Source organism: Lasiodiplodia theobromae (genome assembly GCF_012971845.1).
Source record: "Lasiodiplodia theobromae strain AM2As chromosome Unknown scaffold_18, whole genome shotgun sequence".
NCBI lineage: Eukaryota > Fungi > Ascomycota > Dothideomycetes > Botryosphaeriales > Botryosphaeriaceae > Lasiodiplodia > Lasiodiplodia theobromae.
The window spans coordinates 45640-65776 of record NW_023336388.1 but is presented as its reverse complement, the minus strand read 5'-3'; the positions used below and the strand labels follow the sequence as shown (position 1 = coordinate 65776).

Sequence of the window (20137 nt, the reverse complement as noted above, 5' to 3'; positions counted from 1 at the left end):
GTCTTATCCATTATTGTCGCTGAGTCTTAATTCACAAAGATCTCAACTCACATTTGCAAGGCACGTTATGATCAAAGAGTTTCACCATTTGTTTCGCTACTTCCAGGACCAACCAAATGAATATGGCCCAAATTTTAGCCAACTTTTCAGATCAGCCAACGCCAGACTGCCATTTCCCATGTATCGGATTTTAACCTCGCACCAGCTTGCAATACGCTCTTTCAATCTCCCGAGCTTACCTAAGCTGGTAACCAATCGCTGGTGTTCGAATGGAAAAAAAATATTATTACATTGGAGTGTAGCTTGACGGAACCCCACTCCCAAGATCCTCATTGAGTCGCCCTTAATGCAACCCTGCCTCTAATACCGCCTTCCACGACCGCGGTCGTACCCGTTATTTTGCTGCCATTGTTGGCCACTGTTGGCCTGAGGACCCCAGGCCTGTTGCTGCTGCTGCTGCCAATGCTGGCCAGGTGGATAGTTGGATGGCGGCGGTGGAGGTGGCACGCCCGGCATCGGATATCCCATAGGCATGTTGGGTTGTTGTGGAGGGAACGGAGGGAACTGATTGAAGTTGCCATTGGCACCACCCATTGGCGGCGGTGGTGGCGGTGGCCAAGGCCCATTGTAGTTGGGCGGGGGAGGGGGAGGAGGAGGGAAGTTCGGGAAGCCTGGGAATTGACCAGGGAATTGTTGAGGTGGAGGCGGTGGAGGGAAAGGCTGACCCGAGGCCGAGTATGGGTGAGGCGCAGGTTGCTGAGGGAATGGAGGAGATTGACTAGGTCCATTTCTGTAGGAAGGCGGAGGTGAGCGGCGGTAGTTGCGGTTCCGACCTTGGGACCGGGAACGGGAACGATAGGGAGATCGTGAAGGCGAGCCTCTACGACCACCACCAAGGCCCGTCCTCGGCCGGGAGTACGAGCGACTCGTGTCCCGTCGACGCTTCTCGCTGCGGCTTCTGCTCCTGGATGGACTGTACCTCCTCTTCCTCTCACGAGACCTGCTCCTGCCGCGATCTCCGCTGAGACTCCTGCTCCGACTTCTGGAAGAGTTGCTCTGACTCCTGCCAGACCTGCCTCTTGACTTTGCCTCCCTTCTCCTCTTCTTCATGCTCTCGCAAAAGTCGACCGACCAGCCATAATATCCCTCTGTGACAGTGAGCTCACCAGTGAGCTCGTCGCGGACCAGCGGCTGGCCCATCATGTCGATGTCGGCCACAATGCCTTCGTCGTCGGTATAGAGATTGTCCGAGTAACCCAACAGATCCTTGACGGCATTTATCAGGCCTATCTCGACGGATTTGTTCCTCAGATCCACTGCCTTGATATTGTGAGGGTTGATGGGCCTCGGGTCGTTTGCACGAATATGCGGCAGGAGAGCACCGGCAGGCAAGTCGTACCACGGACCATCAGGCTCTCCATGAAAGGCTGGAAGGACGTAGGGTGCTTCTTTGGTTGTGCGATCTTTCGGTGGCGCAGACTTGGCGGGTGCTGGGACAGTTGCATCTTTCAGAGCCTTAGATATGCGACTGCGGTAGCTTTCGCTATACAGTTTGGTGTCTTGGTATAGCTCAGTGAGCTTAGCGAGGCGCTGGCGCAGCTTGGATTTGCCAGAGGCTTGGAGCGATAGGGCAGTGGTGAAGATTAGCTCAAGGTGCGGCTCGAGAGGCTTGGTCAGCTGGGCGGGCTGGGCGTCATGGGCCCTGACGTGATGCACGAGATCATGGAGCAGGTAAAGCAGGTGCAGGATCTTGCGCCTGCTGGAGGGCGCATCACGCTTGGAGGGGCTGGTCGGTTCAGCCAAGCTCTGGGTCAGGCGGGCCAGGTACTTGCCCAAGGCGTCGAGGCGCTTGGTGGATTTCCCAGTGTTCTTCAGTAGCCAATCCTTGCATTTCTGTAGCGGGGCGTGGGCTTTAGCCTGTGCGATTACGGCCTTCTTGGATTGAGATCAAACCTGGAGATTGGCGGGCGAGCAGGTGAGGAGGGCTGCGTCGAGCAGGCTGTGGAAGCTCTGGATGTCGTCTTTGGCGACGGCAACGGGGTCGGCGCGCATAAGAGCGGCTGTGAGCATGGTCTTTGCGACGACCAGCGACGGCGGCGGCGCAGCCTGCGCCGTAGTGGGGCGTGTCGCGGCCATGGCGGTGTTGATGCAAAGGATGGAGAGTAGACGGTCGCGCTGCGACAAGCGATGCGACTGCGGCTGTGGTCCGTGCTCCCGAGCTCCCATGTGCCCCGCCGCCTGTCAACCGCGTCATTTCCTGCCTGCCACTACCACCACAACCCGCATCGTATCAAGAAATTCAGCAACTCGATATCAACAGCGATTCGTGTGCCTGTTCCTTGCCAGCCCGGAGGCGATGGGGAAGGCCGGTGTTCCCTTGCGCTCGAATGCGCACAGCCTTGTGGAAGACACAACACATTTCTTCGAACGGCATCTGGTACGCGCGCAGGGAGAAGATCCACCTTCACTAAACTGCAGACTCAGCCAAATGTGATCACTTATGGGTTTTCACCATGTTTACCCTCAAATGCTCCGCGGAGGGACCCGCATCTCCCATCGCATATCCTCTGCCAGCCTGCCGCCTTGGCCGAAAACCAATGCTGGCTGGACCTACCTATTCAGCCCCATAGTCCGAGCTTTGACACCCACCCTTCGTCTTCTTTTTCTTCTTTGTTTCCTTTTCGCTTCACAGAGGATACAAAGACACGCTTACATTTAACACATATGGTCACGTGATGCAGCCAACCGCTGGTGTGCAACAGTCAAAAAACAGGCAAGCTGCCCGGAACCGAGGCTGAACTGCTCCTGATGATTAGCTTCTTTGGGGTCGGTCTTCCTGGCTGAGGATTGCAGCATCGTCGAGATGGCACATCTGACTGTCGCCGATTGCCATGGAAGAAAAATAACCGCCGCTCGGTTTAGATAATTGCGGCACTGAATCGCCGTCCTTTCGGTCTCCAGAGAACAGCATGTCAGCTAGGCTGATGCTGGCTTTACGGTGGAGGAGCTGGTTCCCAGCGTCGGCCTCGCATCAACACTCGTCTATCATGCAATAACGACTTCATAACTTAAGCCTCGAGATAGGATGCTTAGTTTCTGACAGTGTTGTGCTACCAACCCAACACTCTGTTTCGGCAAAGTTGGGCAGATCACCACCTAATTTCACGTTATATTTGGCCAGCACAGCGAATGAGGTGCGAGGAGCTTCGCCGCAGCGCCTGTCTGCTGTGCCGCAGGATACACATCAACTATGCTCCATCGCCTCCCGTCTCTCCTTTCTGAAGTCTTGCCTGCTGTACTACCGCGTCCCCTCTGATACCCGTATTCTGCTTATGTTTCTGTATTTCGGAATTTTTTGTGCCTTGTGATCCCCACAGTCGAATACCTCCCATGAACATGGAGAACCCGCCCCCTTATGAACATAGCCAGGAGAACGAAAGCGCAGAACGGCGTCGCAGCTCCAACCCGTTGCGAGTTGGATGGAAAAGATCTTTCAAGTTTTCCCACAGACATCATCGCCGAGAAGTATGTTCCGCTGTACAACTCTATTATCTTCTCATCTAACACCGCTCCACCGCAGATAATTTTCTAGCTCGCGGTCAATCACGCTCGACAATCCATACTTCTAATGAAACCACCACTAGATGAGTCTCCGAGACCGTGCTTGTATCGACAGGCTTTCTTCCGACCGACAAGCAAAAGATCGAGATGACCGCCAATTTCACCCATTCCGCATTCGGCATCACCTGGCTGAATGAGACTCTCCCGCCATTTACGACCCCTCGATATTTTCTTGCCCCTTTCAAGCTGGAGATGAACAGCAGAGACTCTTTGTATACCTCCGAGAACGTCACTGCCACCACCCGCCTATACAGCGTCGATATCTATTGCAAGCCCGCCACAATTTTCACGCCACAAGACGAGTCTGAGGTCACTGGCAGCAGTGCCTTCTCGTCCATCGCCAAGTCCTACTACATGAACCCTACGGGCTGCAAAGTACCCCGACCATACGGGTCCACTGGTAACGACACAATAGGTGGTGTTGGGATGGAAGGAGAAGTACACATCTTTCTACGCTGGATGCAACGTCAATCCCGACTACACGAACTACTATCTGAAGCCGTAACCGGGAGGCCGCCTGTTTGTGCCCGAGACTCGCATCTTCCTGTCTAACCCGATGTTCGCCGTCGCCGTGGCCATCCTGTCGTTGTACGTCGCCATGCCGCTCGTCGTCTACTTGCGCCGGCCCGGCCACAGCTACCGACGCCGACGAGCCTGATTCAGGCGGCAGCCAGGCTAAAGTATTTTAGGATGTGGACAGTCCGTGGCACGGACTTCTCTTGGAATACGCCACTGTGGGGAATTCGTTGCCATGGACTGACTCAGTCATCAACACCTGCCTACCACTATCACCACAGCGCACATCGTATCGAGAGGTCCTGATCGCACGCAGAAACTAAGCGACTCGACGTCAAAAATGGTTCAGGCTCGCAGACTAGGCTACCAATGTTCACACTTGAGAGCCCTTTCTTGAATTGGGCCGCCAATTATCATCATCATGTGATTGATATGTTATTCCCACAAGAGGAACAACTCCAGCAACCCATAAAAAGAACAGTTGCGGGCCGGGTCTGGATCGCGAATCAACTACCTGGTTAATCCGCACGGCTTGTGTTCGCACGGTCGTGCTTGTTTTGCCAAGAGATTTACGCGCCGACAGCCTTCCTTTGGCAGATCCTTGCCGAGACAGACACAGCACAGCAATTGCAATGAACCATCAACCTTGTCCACGCTCCGAACTCCTCGCGCTCAAGCATATCGCGTACGTATTTTAGTAAAGAGATGTCAGTGGCGGTGTACAAGCATGCCTCACCTGCTAAATATTGAGCTCTCTGGATGAATGCGCCTGACTTGCTCTTTACCGAGATGGCCGACCCGCCAGAGCGGTTTGAGATGGGCCCACTGAAGTTAATCACCAGTGATCATGGCCTCGCCAACGAATGAGATACGCCAGAGCGCTATCGAGGCGGCTACATCCCAGCACTGCTGTGCCACATGCATTCATTCATAGGTACTGCTACGAGTCCACAGACCTCCAAGCCTCTCCTCCTCTAGGTTTTGCTATTTCCTATTCCGGTTATTTTGCCTCTTCTCTTACTTCTACTGGCTCCTCACGTCTTCCTGGTGAGGACCCGTGATTTCGAAGCGTGTTTGGCCTTTTTCTTTCCCCCTGTTTTGCAGCTTGATACCCGCTATGGATAACCCCATGGATAATCCTCCCTCCTATTACGATTCCATCGCCAATGACAACACCAATCGCAGCCCATCAGACGTCACGGGCCAACCGAGCATCAACAATACTACACGAGCTTTTCTTAGGAAGTTTGGCTCTAGGGGGCAGAGACAGGACAACGGAAATCGTAGGCACTTGCAATACCCCAAAGCAGTCTTTTTGCTGCGTCATCTAACCATTCTTTAGGTCCCGGACGGGTTTGGAAACCAATAACTTTGAACGCGCTGATTCTCACCACCGTTATCCTTATTTCCGGAGGCCTGATCGCAGTTGTTCAAATTCTGCTTGCGAACAGCCAACATAATGACGGTATTATCTTTGCCGCAGATATCGAAGACCTTCCCCTCAACAAATCATTCTCGTACCTCTATCTTCCTACCATAGTTGCGGTGATCTACAGTTTTCTGTGGACATGGATCGACCTCGATGCAAAACGACTCGAGCCCTACTATCAGCTCTCAAAGGAAGGAGGCGCCGCAGGCAAGGATTCATTGTTGTTACAATATCCCTTTGAGTTCGTAGCATCCGTCCCGCTGAAGGCAATCCGAAGCAAGTGAGCAATCATCCACCCTGACGCTTGGTGTAGCAACGCTAACTTGATAAGACACTGGCCTGTTTTCTCGGCTTCTTTTGCAATGGTCCTCATATTTTGGGGAGTCACGCCCAGTCAAGCAGGTATCTTTGCTACTGACACTATCAACCGGACCTTCACTATACCCATGGCTAGATCAACTGGTCATCTCTCTCTGGCGCAGCAGCGAACTGGCCTCACAGCAACATACGCACAGTCAGCTTACAACATTGCCTGGCTGAACGAGACTTTGCCCCCTTTTATGACCAGAGATTACATGCTTGCTCCCTTTGGACCCATTAAAAGCCTGGACGACACGAAAGATGCGGAGACATGGACGGCACCTACCACCATGTATTCCGTTGATGTGGAATGCATACAACCTCCGAAGGTGAACAACTCCGGATTTATCTCCTACCACACCGAAGACTGCAATGTGGACCACCCTACGTATTCTTCCGATACGGGCAAGGAATTTGCCACAATCTACATGGGTTACAGCAATGAGGAGGGTTTTGCCGATTGGTATTTGAGCACAAGTTGCGGCGCAAATGCTACCCACAAATTTTTGGTCCAGTGGACACAGAAAGACCCCTCATACAAACCCACATCCCCGTACGACTCTCCAGTTGCCGAGATCAAGAACGAGACAGCCCTCTACTGCGAACCCACATACTTCAGCCAGGCCGTCAACGCCACCGTGTCTGTACCGGGAAGAAGCCCAGTGCATGTTGTTACCACCGGGCCGAAGGTGCCTCTGCGAGAGAGTCTGTTCAACACCACTAGCTTTGAGTGGGGTATGAATTCGGGCAGGGAACAATTTAAGAATCGAGGTGACTATCCTATCATCAGCTGGCCATCGATGAAGGATCAGATACAAGGTATGGATCTGGACCTCACTTATCTAGGACCGATGGCTGGATTCGCGATTGCTGCATATCAACGCCCAGCTATAGACTATCTGGATCCGGACCTTTTGAAAGCCTCATACCAAGCCGCGTACCGCCTGTTGTTTTCTCGCCAGATGGTGGACGTTTTGAGCAGCGAACTGGACAGCTCAACAGCTACCGGTGGGACTCGCCAGTACACTTCGCGTGCAGTCATCGTCGTTCCCGTTTTCGCCTACTTGGTCGAAGGTCTGCTGGGACTTGTTATCATTTTTGCTGCATTTTTGCTGTACATTTCTATGGCCAGACCTCGCAACCTATCATCAAACCCAGGGAATATAGGATCCATGATGGCTCTTGTTGCCGAGCAGGAAGAGTTACTGGCATTTTTGAAGGGACACGATCAGTCAACGGATAAGGAGCTGAAAAACGCAGTCAAGAAGATGAAGTTTGGTCTGACAAAACCCGATTCCAACAGCGGGTTTCAGCTTGAATTGAAAGATTCGGATCCTGCCTTGGAAAATCGAGCCACAACAGACCTAAGCAGGTCCTCTCCATTCACCGGCGGTGTGCGGCCTCTTGAGCTGCGTTCGATCACTGGTCTCGTATTCATAAGCATGAATATCGTCATGCTTGTCGTCTTTGCTGTCTACTTTGTCAAGTCGAAGCGAGAAAATGGTGCGTAATCGAACACAATTTCTATGAAAGCATACTGATATATTTTTAGGCCTTCCCCTTCCATCGACCAACCGTTTCGTTCGTCAGCTGGTGGAGAATTACATTCCTACTGCGATAGCAACCGTCATCGAACCGGCGTGGGTTGTACTCAACCGCATACTCTGTACACTTCAGCCATTCGAAGACCTCCGCCGCGGCAAATCGAGCCCTTCCAGCTCCATCACCGTCGACTATACATCTTTACCACCGCAGCTTACCTTCTTCAAAGCCCTAAAGGCGCGCCACTGGATCCTTGCTGCTGTCTGCTGGATGGCCCTTCTGTCAAATCTTTTGGCCGTTGCTTTTAGCGGTTTATTCAATGAGGAAATCGCCGATGTTGCGTACAGGACCACTTTCGCTCAGCCTCTCCAACCTATCATGGACATCACTGCTCTTAACAATACGGATACAGGCTTCGAGACAGTTCTGTTCAATCGTACAGTCACAGATCACTTCTACATTGCTATGTCAAACGTAACGGCCGGGACGCCGCTTTCTTCCTGGACTGATGGGCGCATGTATTACATGCCGTTCAATCAGACGACAGGCAACAACGATACTTGGATGCATAAAGCTACTACGAGAGCTTACGGAGTCGAGATGTCTTGCGTTCAGCTCCAGGAGGGAGGAGGGTCGAATTCAGTCCAGCACACCATGAGTTCAAATGGGCTGGCCGCTAATTACACCTTCAACATCAACTTTGGCGATGAATCTCCAGCCTGCCGCGAACTCCAGGAGATTGATTACGAAGGAATTCCAAACAGTCTCTTCGCCGCCGAATGGACCGCACGACTATGCGATTCCGAATACATTGTGTCGGCATGGCAAAGAGGAAACGCCACCAGACGTGAAAACTACACCGTTACCGAAGTCGACATCTCGAATGTGACCTTTCACTCCTTTGAGTCTACCTTCATCGCATGTCGACCGTACATTAAAACTGGTTTGGCAGAAGTCATTGTTGACAGCACTGGAATTGTCCAGAACGCATCCAATTTCCAAGAGACCAATGCATCCGTAGAATTTTTCCAACGCTCACCCTCAGACGCGGCCAGATACATCAATTACATGATGGATTACAGTCGGAACTTGAGCGACAGTAACACATTCGCCTTCAACTGGCACAACGATTCGTACCCGGACGACTACTACAACTATCTGATCCGAGAGACATACAACACGACTCGACTAATTGACCCTGCTACTCCTGTTCCATCCTTCAGCGAGGCTGCAGAGCCGTTCGCCAACATCTACACCGAGCTCGTAGCCCTATCTTTCAGCGCCAACGCCGCCCTGCTTTTCCCACAGGCAACAGAACTCACCGTAGAGGGCTACAATATCAAACCAGAGATACGCATCTTCATGTCTACAGCAATGTTCATCATTGCCGAAACCATCATCGGCCTGTATATCATTGTTTCCATCATGGTTTACATTCGCCGGCCCTGGAGGTTCTTGCCACGGCTACCAACCACGATTGCTTCCAATATCGCATATTTTGCAGCGAGCCACGCGGTTCTCGATCTTCAGGGGACGTCGGCGATGTCGCAAGTCGCTCGGGACAAACATGTGCAACAGATGGGTCACAAATACGGATTCGGGTCGTTCATCGGGACGGACAGGAAAGCACACATCGGAATCGAGCGACAGCCCTTTTTCACGAAGCTGAGGAAAACGACGACGGGCCAGATGACATCGGCATCTGACTCGGAGGAGGAAGGCAGAGGCGGCGCAGGAGCGGGGCAGCAACGAGAGGAGAAGAAGAAGCCATGGTCAAGACTGTTCCATCTGAAGAATAGGCTGGCCCGAGGTCAAGTGGTCGAGGGTGGAATGATCTAAATTTACAGCATCCTACGGCAACGGCGCTTCCGAATGTCACCCTCTCAACAAAGCGCCTCGTCTCCCTTGTCGCGCGTGCCGACCGGCGCTATCCACATCCGATGACGAAACTCATGCAGAACGGAAGGTGATCCGTATCGTGGCATGATTGCGGCAAGCCGAAGGGAGAACTAGATCCAAGCGCGCACAGCCACAACGTGCAGTTCCCGTGGGAGCAGGCAGAGGACAAAGCGCGTACGCACGCGCCGGTAGATGGGCTCGAGAGACAAGATACCGTCGATCGTTGGGGGGCCCTCCGCCAGCCGGAAGACTGCCTTCACCTCGTAATCAAAGTCTGAAACGTGACCACGCAGCGAGGTGTGGCGAATTTGGGAGGCGGCCTGCGCACTGTTGCCGCCGGCGGGCACACCCCAGGGTCCAAGCGGTGGCAGTAGGCTCAGCAGCGCCTTTGAGCTGTGGCTGGGGCGATGGATTGCTTGTAGCCGCGCTCAACGCTTCTCTCCCCATGATTGGCGTGCGCAGAGCGAGACGCTTGGGCTCGAGCATGGAGGATGGTACGGGGTCGCCGACGAGAGGGAGATGGTTGGGCAGATGACTCAGGAGCATAACCGCTGGGGTGGAGTACGTACGTGTATGCACAGGACGTGTTGCTGCGACTTCGCGCTGAAGGATCGGCACCAGCAGTTTCGACGCAGCGCGCAGCTCAGGCGGGCAGCCACGAGGTCGTCGTAGGCGCGCGGGTTGGAAACAGTGAGTGAACAGCAAACGCGGGGGATCCAGCGGCTGAAACGGGACACAGGTTTCTAGACAGCATGTATCGTAGAGCGGCAATAATGTCGACCATTCGCAAAGCGCTCATGACCTTGGCTGCGCGACGCGCCGCTGCATTAATGGCGTGCGTGATGCAGGCCGGCCACGTCTTGTGGCCAGCTACGTGTGTCGGGCCGACCGAAGCGGTCAGGGCAGGCGGCGCCGCAGCCAATCGTTCGCACAGAACTCGCCAATCCGACGCAGAGACAGCGTAGGGCTGGCGAGCGCTCGTCTCCGACCTTTGGGCGCACCCTATTTGCTGTGCCGCGCGATCACCCGCTGCATTGACCGTCTGCGAGAAGCCTCAACACCGACTGCCCACAGCCGCTCGATTGTCCTGCAGTGCGCAGCCCTGAGCCGCCTGTGCGACAAGCACTTGCGCAGGGGATGCCGCCACGCTCGCCTGGTCCCGGCTGGGCGCTTCCTGCCGTGCTCTGTTCTCTGCACCCCGTCGCTCAGTTGCCCGTCCTGTGCGCGCTGCTGCAAGGAACGAGCGACGGCGAAACTGCACTTGCGAGCTTGCGTTCACTTCAATTTTGCGCCCAGCCAATCCGGAGCGGCCGCGGCGGCGGCCGCCATCTCTCGGCCAAGGTTCCGGTGCGGGGTGGCAACCGGATCAGGAGCAGGCACAGAAGCAAAGAAATTCGCGGCGAATTTCCTCGCTCCGGCAGGTGCGGTGGCGCGCAAGCAGCCGGCGGTTGACCCTACCGTGGGTCTGGCTCCGCGTGCAAACCAGAGGTTTCAGCGTGTGGAGTCCGGCGATCTTTCGACACTGTTCGGCCGGATTGCAGACCGCACCGCACCCGCCAACGGGCGACAAACGAAGCGCGGCGGCTGGACGTCATGGTGCGCTCCATGCGAGGGCGGCACCGCCACCGTCATCGCCATCATGCGGCTCCCCGTGCACACAGGCAGCCCGCGATGTTGGCGAGCGAACACGAATTCAGCTGTTTGAATAAACGAGCTTGTCAGCTGCGCGATCAGGGCGACGGGCCGCGGGGAAGCATCTCCTCGTACCAAAATGCTCAAGAGCAGCTAACGCCTGGCAGCCGGTTGGTTTCAGAACAGAAGAGCCTTCAGGACGACTGGCCAACCAGACGGCGGCATGGGCCTTCACCGCGCTGTCAGCCCATGCGCGTCCTGCCACTCAGGGTAAAGGCGGTGGACCCCGTCTGCAAAAGGATGTGCGTCTCTGCACCGCCCGATTGGCGTTCCTGAGAGGGTGCAGGGATCAAGCGAGCAGCTATCGATACGTTGGGCCAGGGTGCACGTCAACTAGGATCGGCCGGACTCTCTCACAGCTCCTCCCACCGCACGTTGCTGCGCAGACTGCCGTTTCGAAACGCACGCCCCCGACCCAGCACAGCCAATCCCTCGGTCCGCATGGCCGTCGCGGCGCGCCCGTGCTGGCCCGCCCGCGGAGTTGGTCTTCCCGTTCGGGCAACGGGGGCACCTGGCGTTTGCTTCCTGTCGCACCTTTGCTGATCGGTTCCAGGCGTCTTGCCTCTCATCGACGAGCGCTGTCCCTTCGGCGCGGTGCCGTAACCGCGCAGCTACGGGCGTGGGGAATCCTGCCCGACCTGCGCGCCTGTGTCCCAGACACCGACCCGCTGTGGCGCCAGATGCTGCCGACGGCATGCGGGCTGCCTTAGACTGTACCACTCTGCGAGAAGCTTGTTTCCGCCTCTGTGCGCCGTCAGGGGCCCTGCTCGTAGATCCTTCATGTTGTATAAGTATCGTCTTGGTCGCGTCGCTATGCATCTTTTTTCCCATCAGCAATCCAACTCTCTTCTGAGCATTCCAAGGCTAGTCCTTCTATCTTTCTTCTTGTCTCTTTGCTTCGTTCTCGCCTGCGGCGGAACATCCTATCCTTTCAGGACCAACGACTTCTGTGAAGCTCCCGAGCCTTAGCACTCCTTCTCCGGTTGTTCAACCAAGCATCGCCCAGCTGGTCTAAGCGATTTCCCAACAACAACCCTAACGCTCAAAAACTTCACGACAACACATTCCTTCGAAATGTACTCCCAAGCTATGCTCACTGTGGCTCTGAGCCTCTTCGGCTCGGCCTCTGCCCACATGATCATGAACCACCCCACGCCCTACAGCCCCTCCAAGGTCCAGAGCAGCCCTCTCGACGGCACCACCTATGCCTTCCCTTGCCAGGGTGGCACTGATGCCAGCTACTACACGGGCGCCACGGCCACCGAGATCGCCGCTGGTGACAACACCACCCTCAGCTTCACTGGCTCTGCCGTCCACGGTGGTGGTTCTTGCCAGGTCTCCGTGACCTACGAGAACCCCCCGCCTGCTGACCAGTCCAAGTGGAAGGTCATCCACTCCATGATCGGTGGCTGCCCCGCCTCTGCTACCGGCAACATCGCGACCTCCGGCACCGACTCTGATGGCCGCCCTAACGGCGAGCAGTGCTCTGGCGAGAGCGGCGACAACTGTGTCAAGCAGTACTCTATCCAGATCCCCAAGGAGCTCAAGACCGGTAAGGCTACTTTCGCCTGGACCTGGTTCAACAAGATCGGCAACCGCGAGATGTACATGAACTGCGCTCCCATTTCGATCACCGGTGGCTCTGACAGCGACGACTACTACAACTCCCTTCCCGACATGTTCGTTGCCAACATCCCCGATACCTGCACGACCGGCGAGGGTGTCCTCGAGTTCCCCAACCCTGGCACCAGCGTTGAGAACGGTGACTCTGTCAGCTCCGCCGCCATTGGCAACTGCGACTCTGGCCTGAACGCCAACGGCGGTGGCTCTAGCTCTGGCTCTGACTCCGGCTCCGGTTCCTCTGCTGCCGCTTCCCCCGCTGCCTCGACCCCGGCCGCTGGCTCTACTCCTGCTGCCAGCACTCCTGGTGTCTTCGCCCCCGGTGCCGCTTCTGCCTCTTACACCGCTACCTCCATGGCCACCGTTGTCGTCACCCAGTCCTCCGCTGCTGCTGCCGCTACTCCTGCCACCCCCGTCGCCGGCGGCTCTGGCGCTGCCAGCACCCCGGCAAGCAGCAGCGGCGACTGCCAGGCTTGCTCCAACAACGGTGCTATCGTCTGCATTGGCAGCGACTCCTTCGGTCTCTGCAACAACGGCTGCGCTGTCAAGCAGGCTCTCGCCGCCGGCACCACCTGCTCCAACGGCACCATCAGCAAGCGTGACACTGGCAGCTGGTTCCGTGGCAGCCACGCCAAGGCTCACGCTCGCGCCGTCGCTCGGGCTGCTGCTGCCGCTGTCCACAGGAGCTCTTAAATGAGAATCTTCAACGGCAGAGCACCCACCCCCAGCAGCCAAGTACAGCACAGCTGAACGCTCCTCCACAACCTGCTGCGCGGGTTCTGTTGGTGGGTCAGTCTGCATGACGTTCATGATCCTTACATTCTCACACATGGCCATCATGGCATTGGCATTTTTGGAGTCTTTTTACGAACATTCTTCTCTTCACTTCATAGACTGAGCTTGGACCTTTTTTTCTCGTCCAGTTCAACTTTTTTAGGGCATCTCGGATGGCATGGCATGGCATGGCGCTCGACTCAGGTCATGGTTTGGTCAGAGGGATTGGATTCTGGGAGGCTAGCATGCACATCGCATCGTGATGGCCTTTTTCTTGGTGCCATTTGGCTACCGCTTCTCTCTTTTACTGTACAGATATGTGAAAAAGAAATTCATCTTGCTTTCTGCAACATACTTTGATCTCACTCCATTGGTGCACTGTGAATGCTTTCCATACAACACACTGCCATCTCACTGAAAAGCTTCATTGGTGCAAAGCGAATAAAACTCCGACGTTTTCTAAACTTTGGCGTTTCTGCAACAATCTTACTCTTCTTTCCCTTTGGAGATTATTGCATGCAGGTGTTTGTTGGTTCGGAGATGGGAAGGGGGGCGCTCTGGTGTCTCGGAACAGGGGTGACGGTGCGACAAAGTTGTCTCAACCCGCAACGCTCAACGTGACAACAGCTATCCGCTAATCTTGCACTTTGCTTAAAGCTATACACAGTACTAAGTCGATCATGGCGAAATCCCCATAATGATGAGCCACGCTCTGTCCTCCGTACCCCATTTCCCCGCTACGTTATCATGCACCATCGCAATAGTCCGTTCACGATGCCGAAGCGGGCCAACAAGGGCTGTGCTGCGCCAGACATGCACGAAGGAGAAAAAAACGGAGTCTTGCAAATTTTCTTTGGGATGATGGGCAGAAGGCTTGGAACGCTTATGCAGCTGCGGCGCGATGGAACATTCCAAAATTTCTTTTTCCCCTTGCAGACGTTGAGCATGGATGATGGGGGCGCCTTCGGCGGGTGGCATGCGATTCGCGCGGGTGAGTGTATGCGTCAATATGCAGGTACGCGATCTTCCTCCTGCAAAAGGGGATCGCCACTAATCGCGCCGAATTGCTTGGTGTCATGGTGGCGGCGAATGGGAAAAGGCGGGGGTCTACCAGAGTCAGAATGTTGGTTGCACTAACTGCTACTGCAAAAAGCTTGAGTTCGCGGCATTTATCAAATCTGTGGTCCGCTAAGTTGCTTAACGCCAGCACGTGTTGGAGAAATTTTTCTGGTCTGGGCCGGGTCTTACGGCACGCCCTTCGGGAGGAAGCGCAGAAAACGTCCGGGACGGGAAGGTGATAAGCTCCGCTTGGTGGGAATGTCTGGCCAATTCAGGGATTCCGATGTTTTTGTTTGTTTGGTTGCGCCGGTGCCTGATGGTTGACCAGAGGTGGCGAAAGCGGACCGTTGAGCGTTCAGGTACCAGGGGTAGTGGAGAAGACTGGTACACTACTAGAAATGCCGAGGACATGCCACAGATGCCTCAATAATGATTGACGGAGAATACTCCGTCTGGAAGAAGTATGTGAATGTGGTACTCGGACGCAAGAATGGAAGAGCCTTAGAATCAGGGGCATTCTTTTTTTTCTTGGTTGCATGTATGAAGTGCACTTCCATCGCATCATAATTACGTATAACTAGTAGCAGTGCAAATTTAGTCATCATGCATGCTTTCTAGAATCACTCTTAGCGTACAATGAAGAGGATTTGAGCGCGGAAGCCGCGTACGCACCCGCCTACCATGAGGTCATGATTCAAACAGAGATTGTGGCCTGATAATTGATCACCCGACCAAAAAGCAAAGCATCCTTGCCATCGACCGGTCCCAGCGCTTGCCTTTTCTCCACTTCGTGGCTGGCTGAAGAACGGGGAAACTGTTCCGCAGGTGGTTGCCCCGCTTTGAGGGAAGCTCTCATGTATATTGCGGTTAAGTCGATGCCGCAGGCTTGCCGCTGCTTAGGCTTCCAGAATCCAGCCAAGGATCTTCATGAAGATCCTAAAGTTGGTGTTGCTGTTCTCTTTGTTTCCAGTAATGGCCGCGAAGTTGAACGGCGGTAGTGTGTGATAGTTTCGTTGAACGTACAACGAATTGAACGGCATACCGAATGTCTTCCAGATGCTGTGATTATGCGGAAGTGTAGATGCAGCGGATAACAGGGGTGGTCGAGGTCGTGCCAAGGTGGGGGTGTGGTTGCCACGAGGCGAATGCAAACGCAAATTGAAAACTTCACTTCGCAACAATCTTCAAGGATTCCACCTATCATGTAACAGCTCCAACTATACTAGACGGCACATATGAAGCGCTTGCGGCGCTAAAAGCTTCTAGACAATTGCAGATATTGAAGTCATTCGACAGCACAAATTGAGCATACCCGTCGGGATCTAGCGCCGCTGACACTCTTCATTGCTCGAGCTACTGTACTAGTGATGGATCTTAAAGTGCATAAAGCAAGTGCAGAATAAATGTGCTGGGGGGCTTGGCTCGGTAACAGCACCGAGCCCCGGAGAGGGCCGGGTTGTAGCAGGGTGTGAGGGATGGGTTGTGAGAACAAGGTTGCTTGGCAACAGGGAAGGCGAAACTTTGCGGAGTTCAACAACCTCAAGGACGGCTCGACTTGGTATGTGACAGAATCACTACCATGTTGGTGTCAATTGTGATTTACCTGAGTGGCAGGTATATCAGCTCCATCGCCAGAAACGGCATGGGAGTATCACGAGCTCATCCACCGTGTTCTGGCCATGAAAACGGGGTTCCGCGCCTCCAAGTAGGAGCTGCTAGCCTTGATTGAGCTGTCCAGCAAGGTAATGGCGTAACTTGACATTGTACACCAATTAAGCTGTAACTGAAGGCAGACGCCCTTGGAGCGAGTTGCGTCGAGCGCCAGAAGTTCTGGCCCAGAACGGTGAGCCTTCCCTAACCGGTAGAGCCAGGCAGCAAAAAGGACCATGCGGGGTGGCAGAGGAATCTGGAACAGCCATAGCGCGATGGACCAAGGCACTGGTCGTTTTGCCAGTCAGACTGGAGAGCAAAGTGAGAAGTCAACAGCATAAACAAGCCAACACGGGCCGAGGATGAAGGAAAGGGCGCATACCTACCCACGTGAGTCCCAAGTCTCCATGCAGGCGAGTGAAATACCTACCAGGCGCCTTCCTGAGCGGAACGCATGTGAGTGAGTCTGCAGAAGACAGTGCCAGTGCTTGCTGCCTTCCCGTCCTGAGACGCAGGTGACGACCTTCTTCGCTGATGACGCAAGCCGCCCGCCCGTGAAGAATGGCAGCTTCCATCTCCGGTTGCCTGCCGCAACCACGGGACCCTCGCTGCTTCCCAAAGTGTGCTGCTGCCTCCTGCCGTCCAGCTGCCTGGCCAGGTGGCCCAAGCTCACCAGCGCCTATAAATTCCCTCCGCCCTCCCTTGCCAAACCTTTTCTTCTTTTCTCCAGTCCGAGTGCAGGAGCATTTTCCATGCGAGTGAAGCATTTGCTGACGCTGGAATTTTGCTAGTTGAAAACTACAACTATTTGACCTCTCTTGTTGGCCTGCGGGTCGGCAAGGAATATTTGGAACCCCAAGAAAGCCTCAGGCCTTCTGACAACGTGGACTTTTCGTTGAACGTCTCGCCTTGCGCAGGACTTCGAGGAAGAGGCTCAGATCCCAAAATCCGCATTCCATCGCAATGAGCGGCACTGCGCTTGTCACCGGCGGTATGCATCGCGGAAAACACCATGATGTCGCCCGACGCTGACCTTGACAGCCACTGGCCTCCTCGGCAGCCAGGTCGCCCAGGCCTTCGAGGCTCGCGGCTGGTCCGTCGTCGGGACGGGCCTGACGCGCGCATCGCCGCCTTCGACCATCAAGCTGGATCTGTTGGACGCGGCCGCCATCGAAAAGGCGCTCGACGAGGTGAAGTAAGCCGCCCTTGTTGCCCCGCCACCCGTATCTTTACTCACAACCCGCGCCGCAGGCCCGACGTCATCGTCCACTGTAAGTATTCCGCCCGCCACTGAAACGCGACCGCCACGCGTCACACAAGCCAATCGCTACAAGCCCGCTCACATATCCTCCCCCGCCAGGCGCCGCCGACCGCTCCCCGGACTCCTGCTCCACCAACCCCGCCGCCGCCCGCGCCCTCAACGTCGATGCCGCCCGCACGCTGACCGCCGCCGCCGCGCGCCGCTCCATCTTCACCCTCTACATCAGCACCGACTACGTCTTCCCCGGCGTCCCCGGCGACGCTCCCTACGCCCCGCTCGCCGCGACCCAGCCGCCCAACACGTACGGCCTGACGAAATGGGAGGGTGAGAACGCCGTGCTGGCAGCCGCTGCCGAGCACCGGAACAAGGATGCCCACCCACGACCTCTCGCCGCCGCGCTGCGCGTCCCCATCCTCTACGGCAAGGCGGGCAAGCCGTCGGACAGCGCGGTTAACTGCCTGGTCGAGCAGGTGCGCAAGGCGGCGGCGCTGGGCCCGGCCGACGAGAAGATCAAGATGGATGACTACGCGCTGAGGTACCCGACCAACACGGCCGATGTGGGCCGCGTGTGCGTCGACGTATGCGCGCTGTACACCGGGCGCGCGGAGCCTGGCCCTGAGGCTCCGGCACGCCTGCCGGAGATTCTGCATTTTTCGAGCGAAGATTGCAAGACGAAGCTGGACATGTGCAAGGTGCTGGCTGGCATACTTGGAGTAGGCACTGAGGGTTTGGAGGCGTTCAGGCCGTCTGAAGAAGAATTGAAGGCGGAGGAGAGGGGCGAGAGGGTCAGGAGGCCTTATGATTGTCACCTGGACACCAAGGAGACGAGGGCTCTAGGCATTGACTGTAGCTGTGTGGATTTTGCGGAGTGGTGGAGGAAAGAGTTGGGTAAGGCATAAGGTACCATGTGTATCCCAATTTGGATATGAGGTAGAGAGAAGAACGCCAGTCGCTATATTCTCTCAATCTCCTACCGAATCACATTGCCTGTAAATGTAACACATCACATTTAGACAGAAAGGATATGCCGTCCACACTCATGGCTCACCAGAAATATTGCACTTTTCTTGCGTCGATAGTTGGACTGTTTCTCTGTTGGTCGTGCAATTCTCAACCCCACATGTACGTCCGGGTGCCCGTTGCAACTACTCAGGAGGATAAGTAGCTCATTTTGCGGGATATGGAAGGGCAGGATGTCTTACAACATACTGTGACTACTTGGTATGCTGATCCTTCTACAAGACATTTAGCCACGCCTCATATCTTGCCTTTTGAAACCGGTAGCACACACGCGAGCTGTCTGGCTCTTTACGTGTAAGACCAATGCTTTCCGTGGAACTGCTGCATTCACAACACCCTCGTGAAATCGCTGTCTCAAACATGGATGGAATTAATGGAGACTTTGGAATATGCTCGCCGAAACGTTGGTGAGCGATGCTTGGGCTGAAAGTCTAGTGACACCAACCGTGCTTCTCCTACGATTGAGATAGACAACATACGCATAACTAATTCATCTGATACTCGTGCTGCTTCCAGTCTTTCCAAATCCAACGACCACGACCACAGTTGAAATTTTAAACAGTTCACTTTCACCGCCATCGAATTCAACTGGCTTCATGGTCAACGTCACAAGCTTCCAGAGACCCCCAATCTCACCATCACACTTGCCTAAAGTTCTCATAACTAACCAGATGTAGATGCTTCCAGCTCGATTCTATCCCGGGCGCGTTGGCCCTTGCCAACCCCCTCAAAGTTCTCCACCCTCCGTCGCGGACTCTGTCCAAGACATCCCGGAATTGAATGTGTTAAGCGCTCACAGTCAGTTTCGGGAGCGAAATCAAAAGCGCCAGAGAAATCCTTGTATATATACAACTCATGCAACCTGTAACTCTAGACCAAAAAACACTTTAAAAAGGTACGTAGAATTTCATTAGGGTGGTCTCTGGAAGCTTCGTGTTTCCCTTTTTTTTTTTCTTTTTTCCCTTCGCTATCATATGGGGTATATGAGAGATTTTTATCTCTGTACTGGCGCAGCGCCATATAGAGGGTTACGAAGCAACTCGTTGCCGACGCCACAAACGCCGCGGAACTGGTCACCTTTACTTTCCAGAAGTGGGACGCGAAGCGTGCGAAAACTGAGGACGCAGTCTAGAACCTGTCCAACCTGATCGACGGTCTGGAAGATGAGATCGACAAGAGGCAATTGCGTGCGGCGTTGTTGAGATTGACAAGCGCTTGGAATCAGAAAGCCACACCATAACCGAAGATGTCAAGAGGCATCACCAAGGCCACCAAGCGGTCGCCACCGATTTCGGAAGAGTGATTGGAGCTTTCACACGGAAGGCAATCCGTAAGGACACCCTGGAACAAGCGACGAAGGAGACTTACTGCCAGACACCACCAATACCTCGCCTGAATAATGCCTCCGATTTATTAAAAGCGCATTAAACTCTACCCCATCTCACCTATCACAGGTGCTTGATGACAAGGTCGCAACGATTTGGCAAGATATAAATTAACTAAATGACCAACACCTTTACATACCAATACCATCCGAAACACTTCGTCTCTATCGTACATTGCTAAGAACCCAAAACTCCCACGCTAGCCAATGACTCGGCTGCTTGCTACTCGATACAACTGAAGGTACATAATAGCGCTTTTTGATATGCCAACGCCGTACGCGCCCCAGCTCTGTGCTTACTTTTACTTTT

General features: G+C 54.7%; 5 protein-coding genes across 5 annotated transcripts; 4 read left to right on the top strand and 1 right to left on the bottom strand.

Annotated features, from left to right (window-relative positions):
* Positions 1-360: 360 nt before the first annotated feature.
* On the bottom strand, positions 361-2136 carry LTHEOB_6228 (Calcium homeostasis endoplasmic reticulum protein; the record flags this gene model as incomplete). Its single annotated transcript, XM_035515461.1, has 3 exons — positions 361-671; positions 1167-1893; positions 1954-2136. The coding sequence occupies 3 exons, from the start codon at positions 2134-2136 to the stop codon at positions 361-363; spliced, it is 1221 nt and encodes a 406-aa protein (XP_035372811.1).
* Positions 2137-3708: 1572 nt separating this feature from the next.
* LTHEOB_6227 (uncharacterized protein) lies at positions 3709-4126 on the top strand (the record flags this gene model as incomplete). Its single annotated transcript, XM_035515460.1, has 2 exons — positions 3709-3996; positions 4037-4126. 2 exons carry the CDS (start codon positions 3709-3711, stop codon positions 4124-4126), a joined length of 378 nt encoding a protein of 125 aa, XP_035372810.1.
* Positions 4127-5254: 1128 nt separating this feature from the next.
* Positions 5255-9307, top strand: LTHEOB_6226 (uncharacterized protein; the record flags this gene model as incomplete). The annotated part of the gene is made up of 7 exons (XM_035515459.1): positions 5255-5420; positions 5480-5846; positions 5898-5968; positions 6086-6745; positions 6815-7000; positions 7094-7429; positions 7479-9307. The coding sequence occupies 7 exons, from the start codon at positions 5255-5257 to the stop codon at positions 9305-9307; spliced, it is 3615 nt and encodes a 1204-aa protein (XP_035372809.1).
* Positions 9308-12133: 2826 nt separating this feature from the next.
* Positions 12134-13372, top strand: LTHEOB_6225 (uncharacterized protein; the record flags this gene model as incomplete). The annotated part of the gene is made up of 1 exon (XM_035515458.1): positions 12134-13372. One exon carries the CDS (start codon positions 12134-12136, stop codon positions 13370-13372), a length of 1239 nt encoding a protein of 412 aa, XP_035372808.1.
* A 3753-nt stretch (positions 13373-17125) lies between these two features.
* Positions 17126-18322, top strand: LTHEOB_6224 (Methionine adenosyltransferase 2 subunit beta; the record flags this gene model as incomplete). Its single annotated transcript, XM_035515457.1, has 4 exons — positions 17126-17153; positions 17204-17357; positions 17414-17433; positions 17523-18322. 4 exons carry the CDS (start codon positions 17126-17128, stop codon positions 18320-18322), a joined length of 1002 nt encoding a protein of 333 aa, XP_035372807.1.
* Between the last annotated feature and the right edge of the window lie 1815 nt (positions 18323-20137).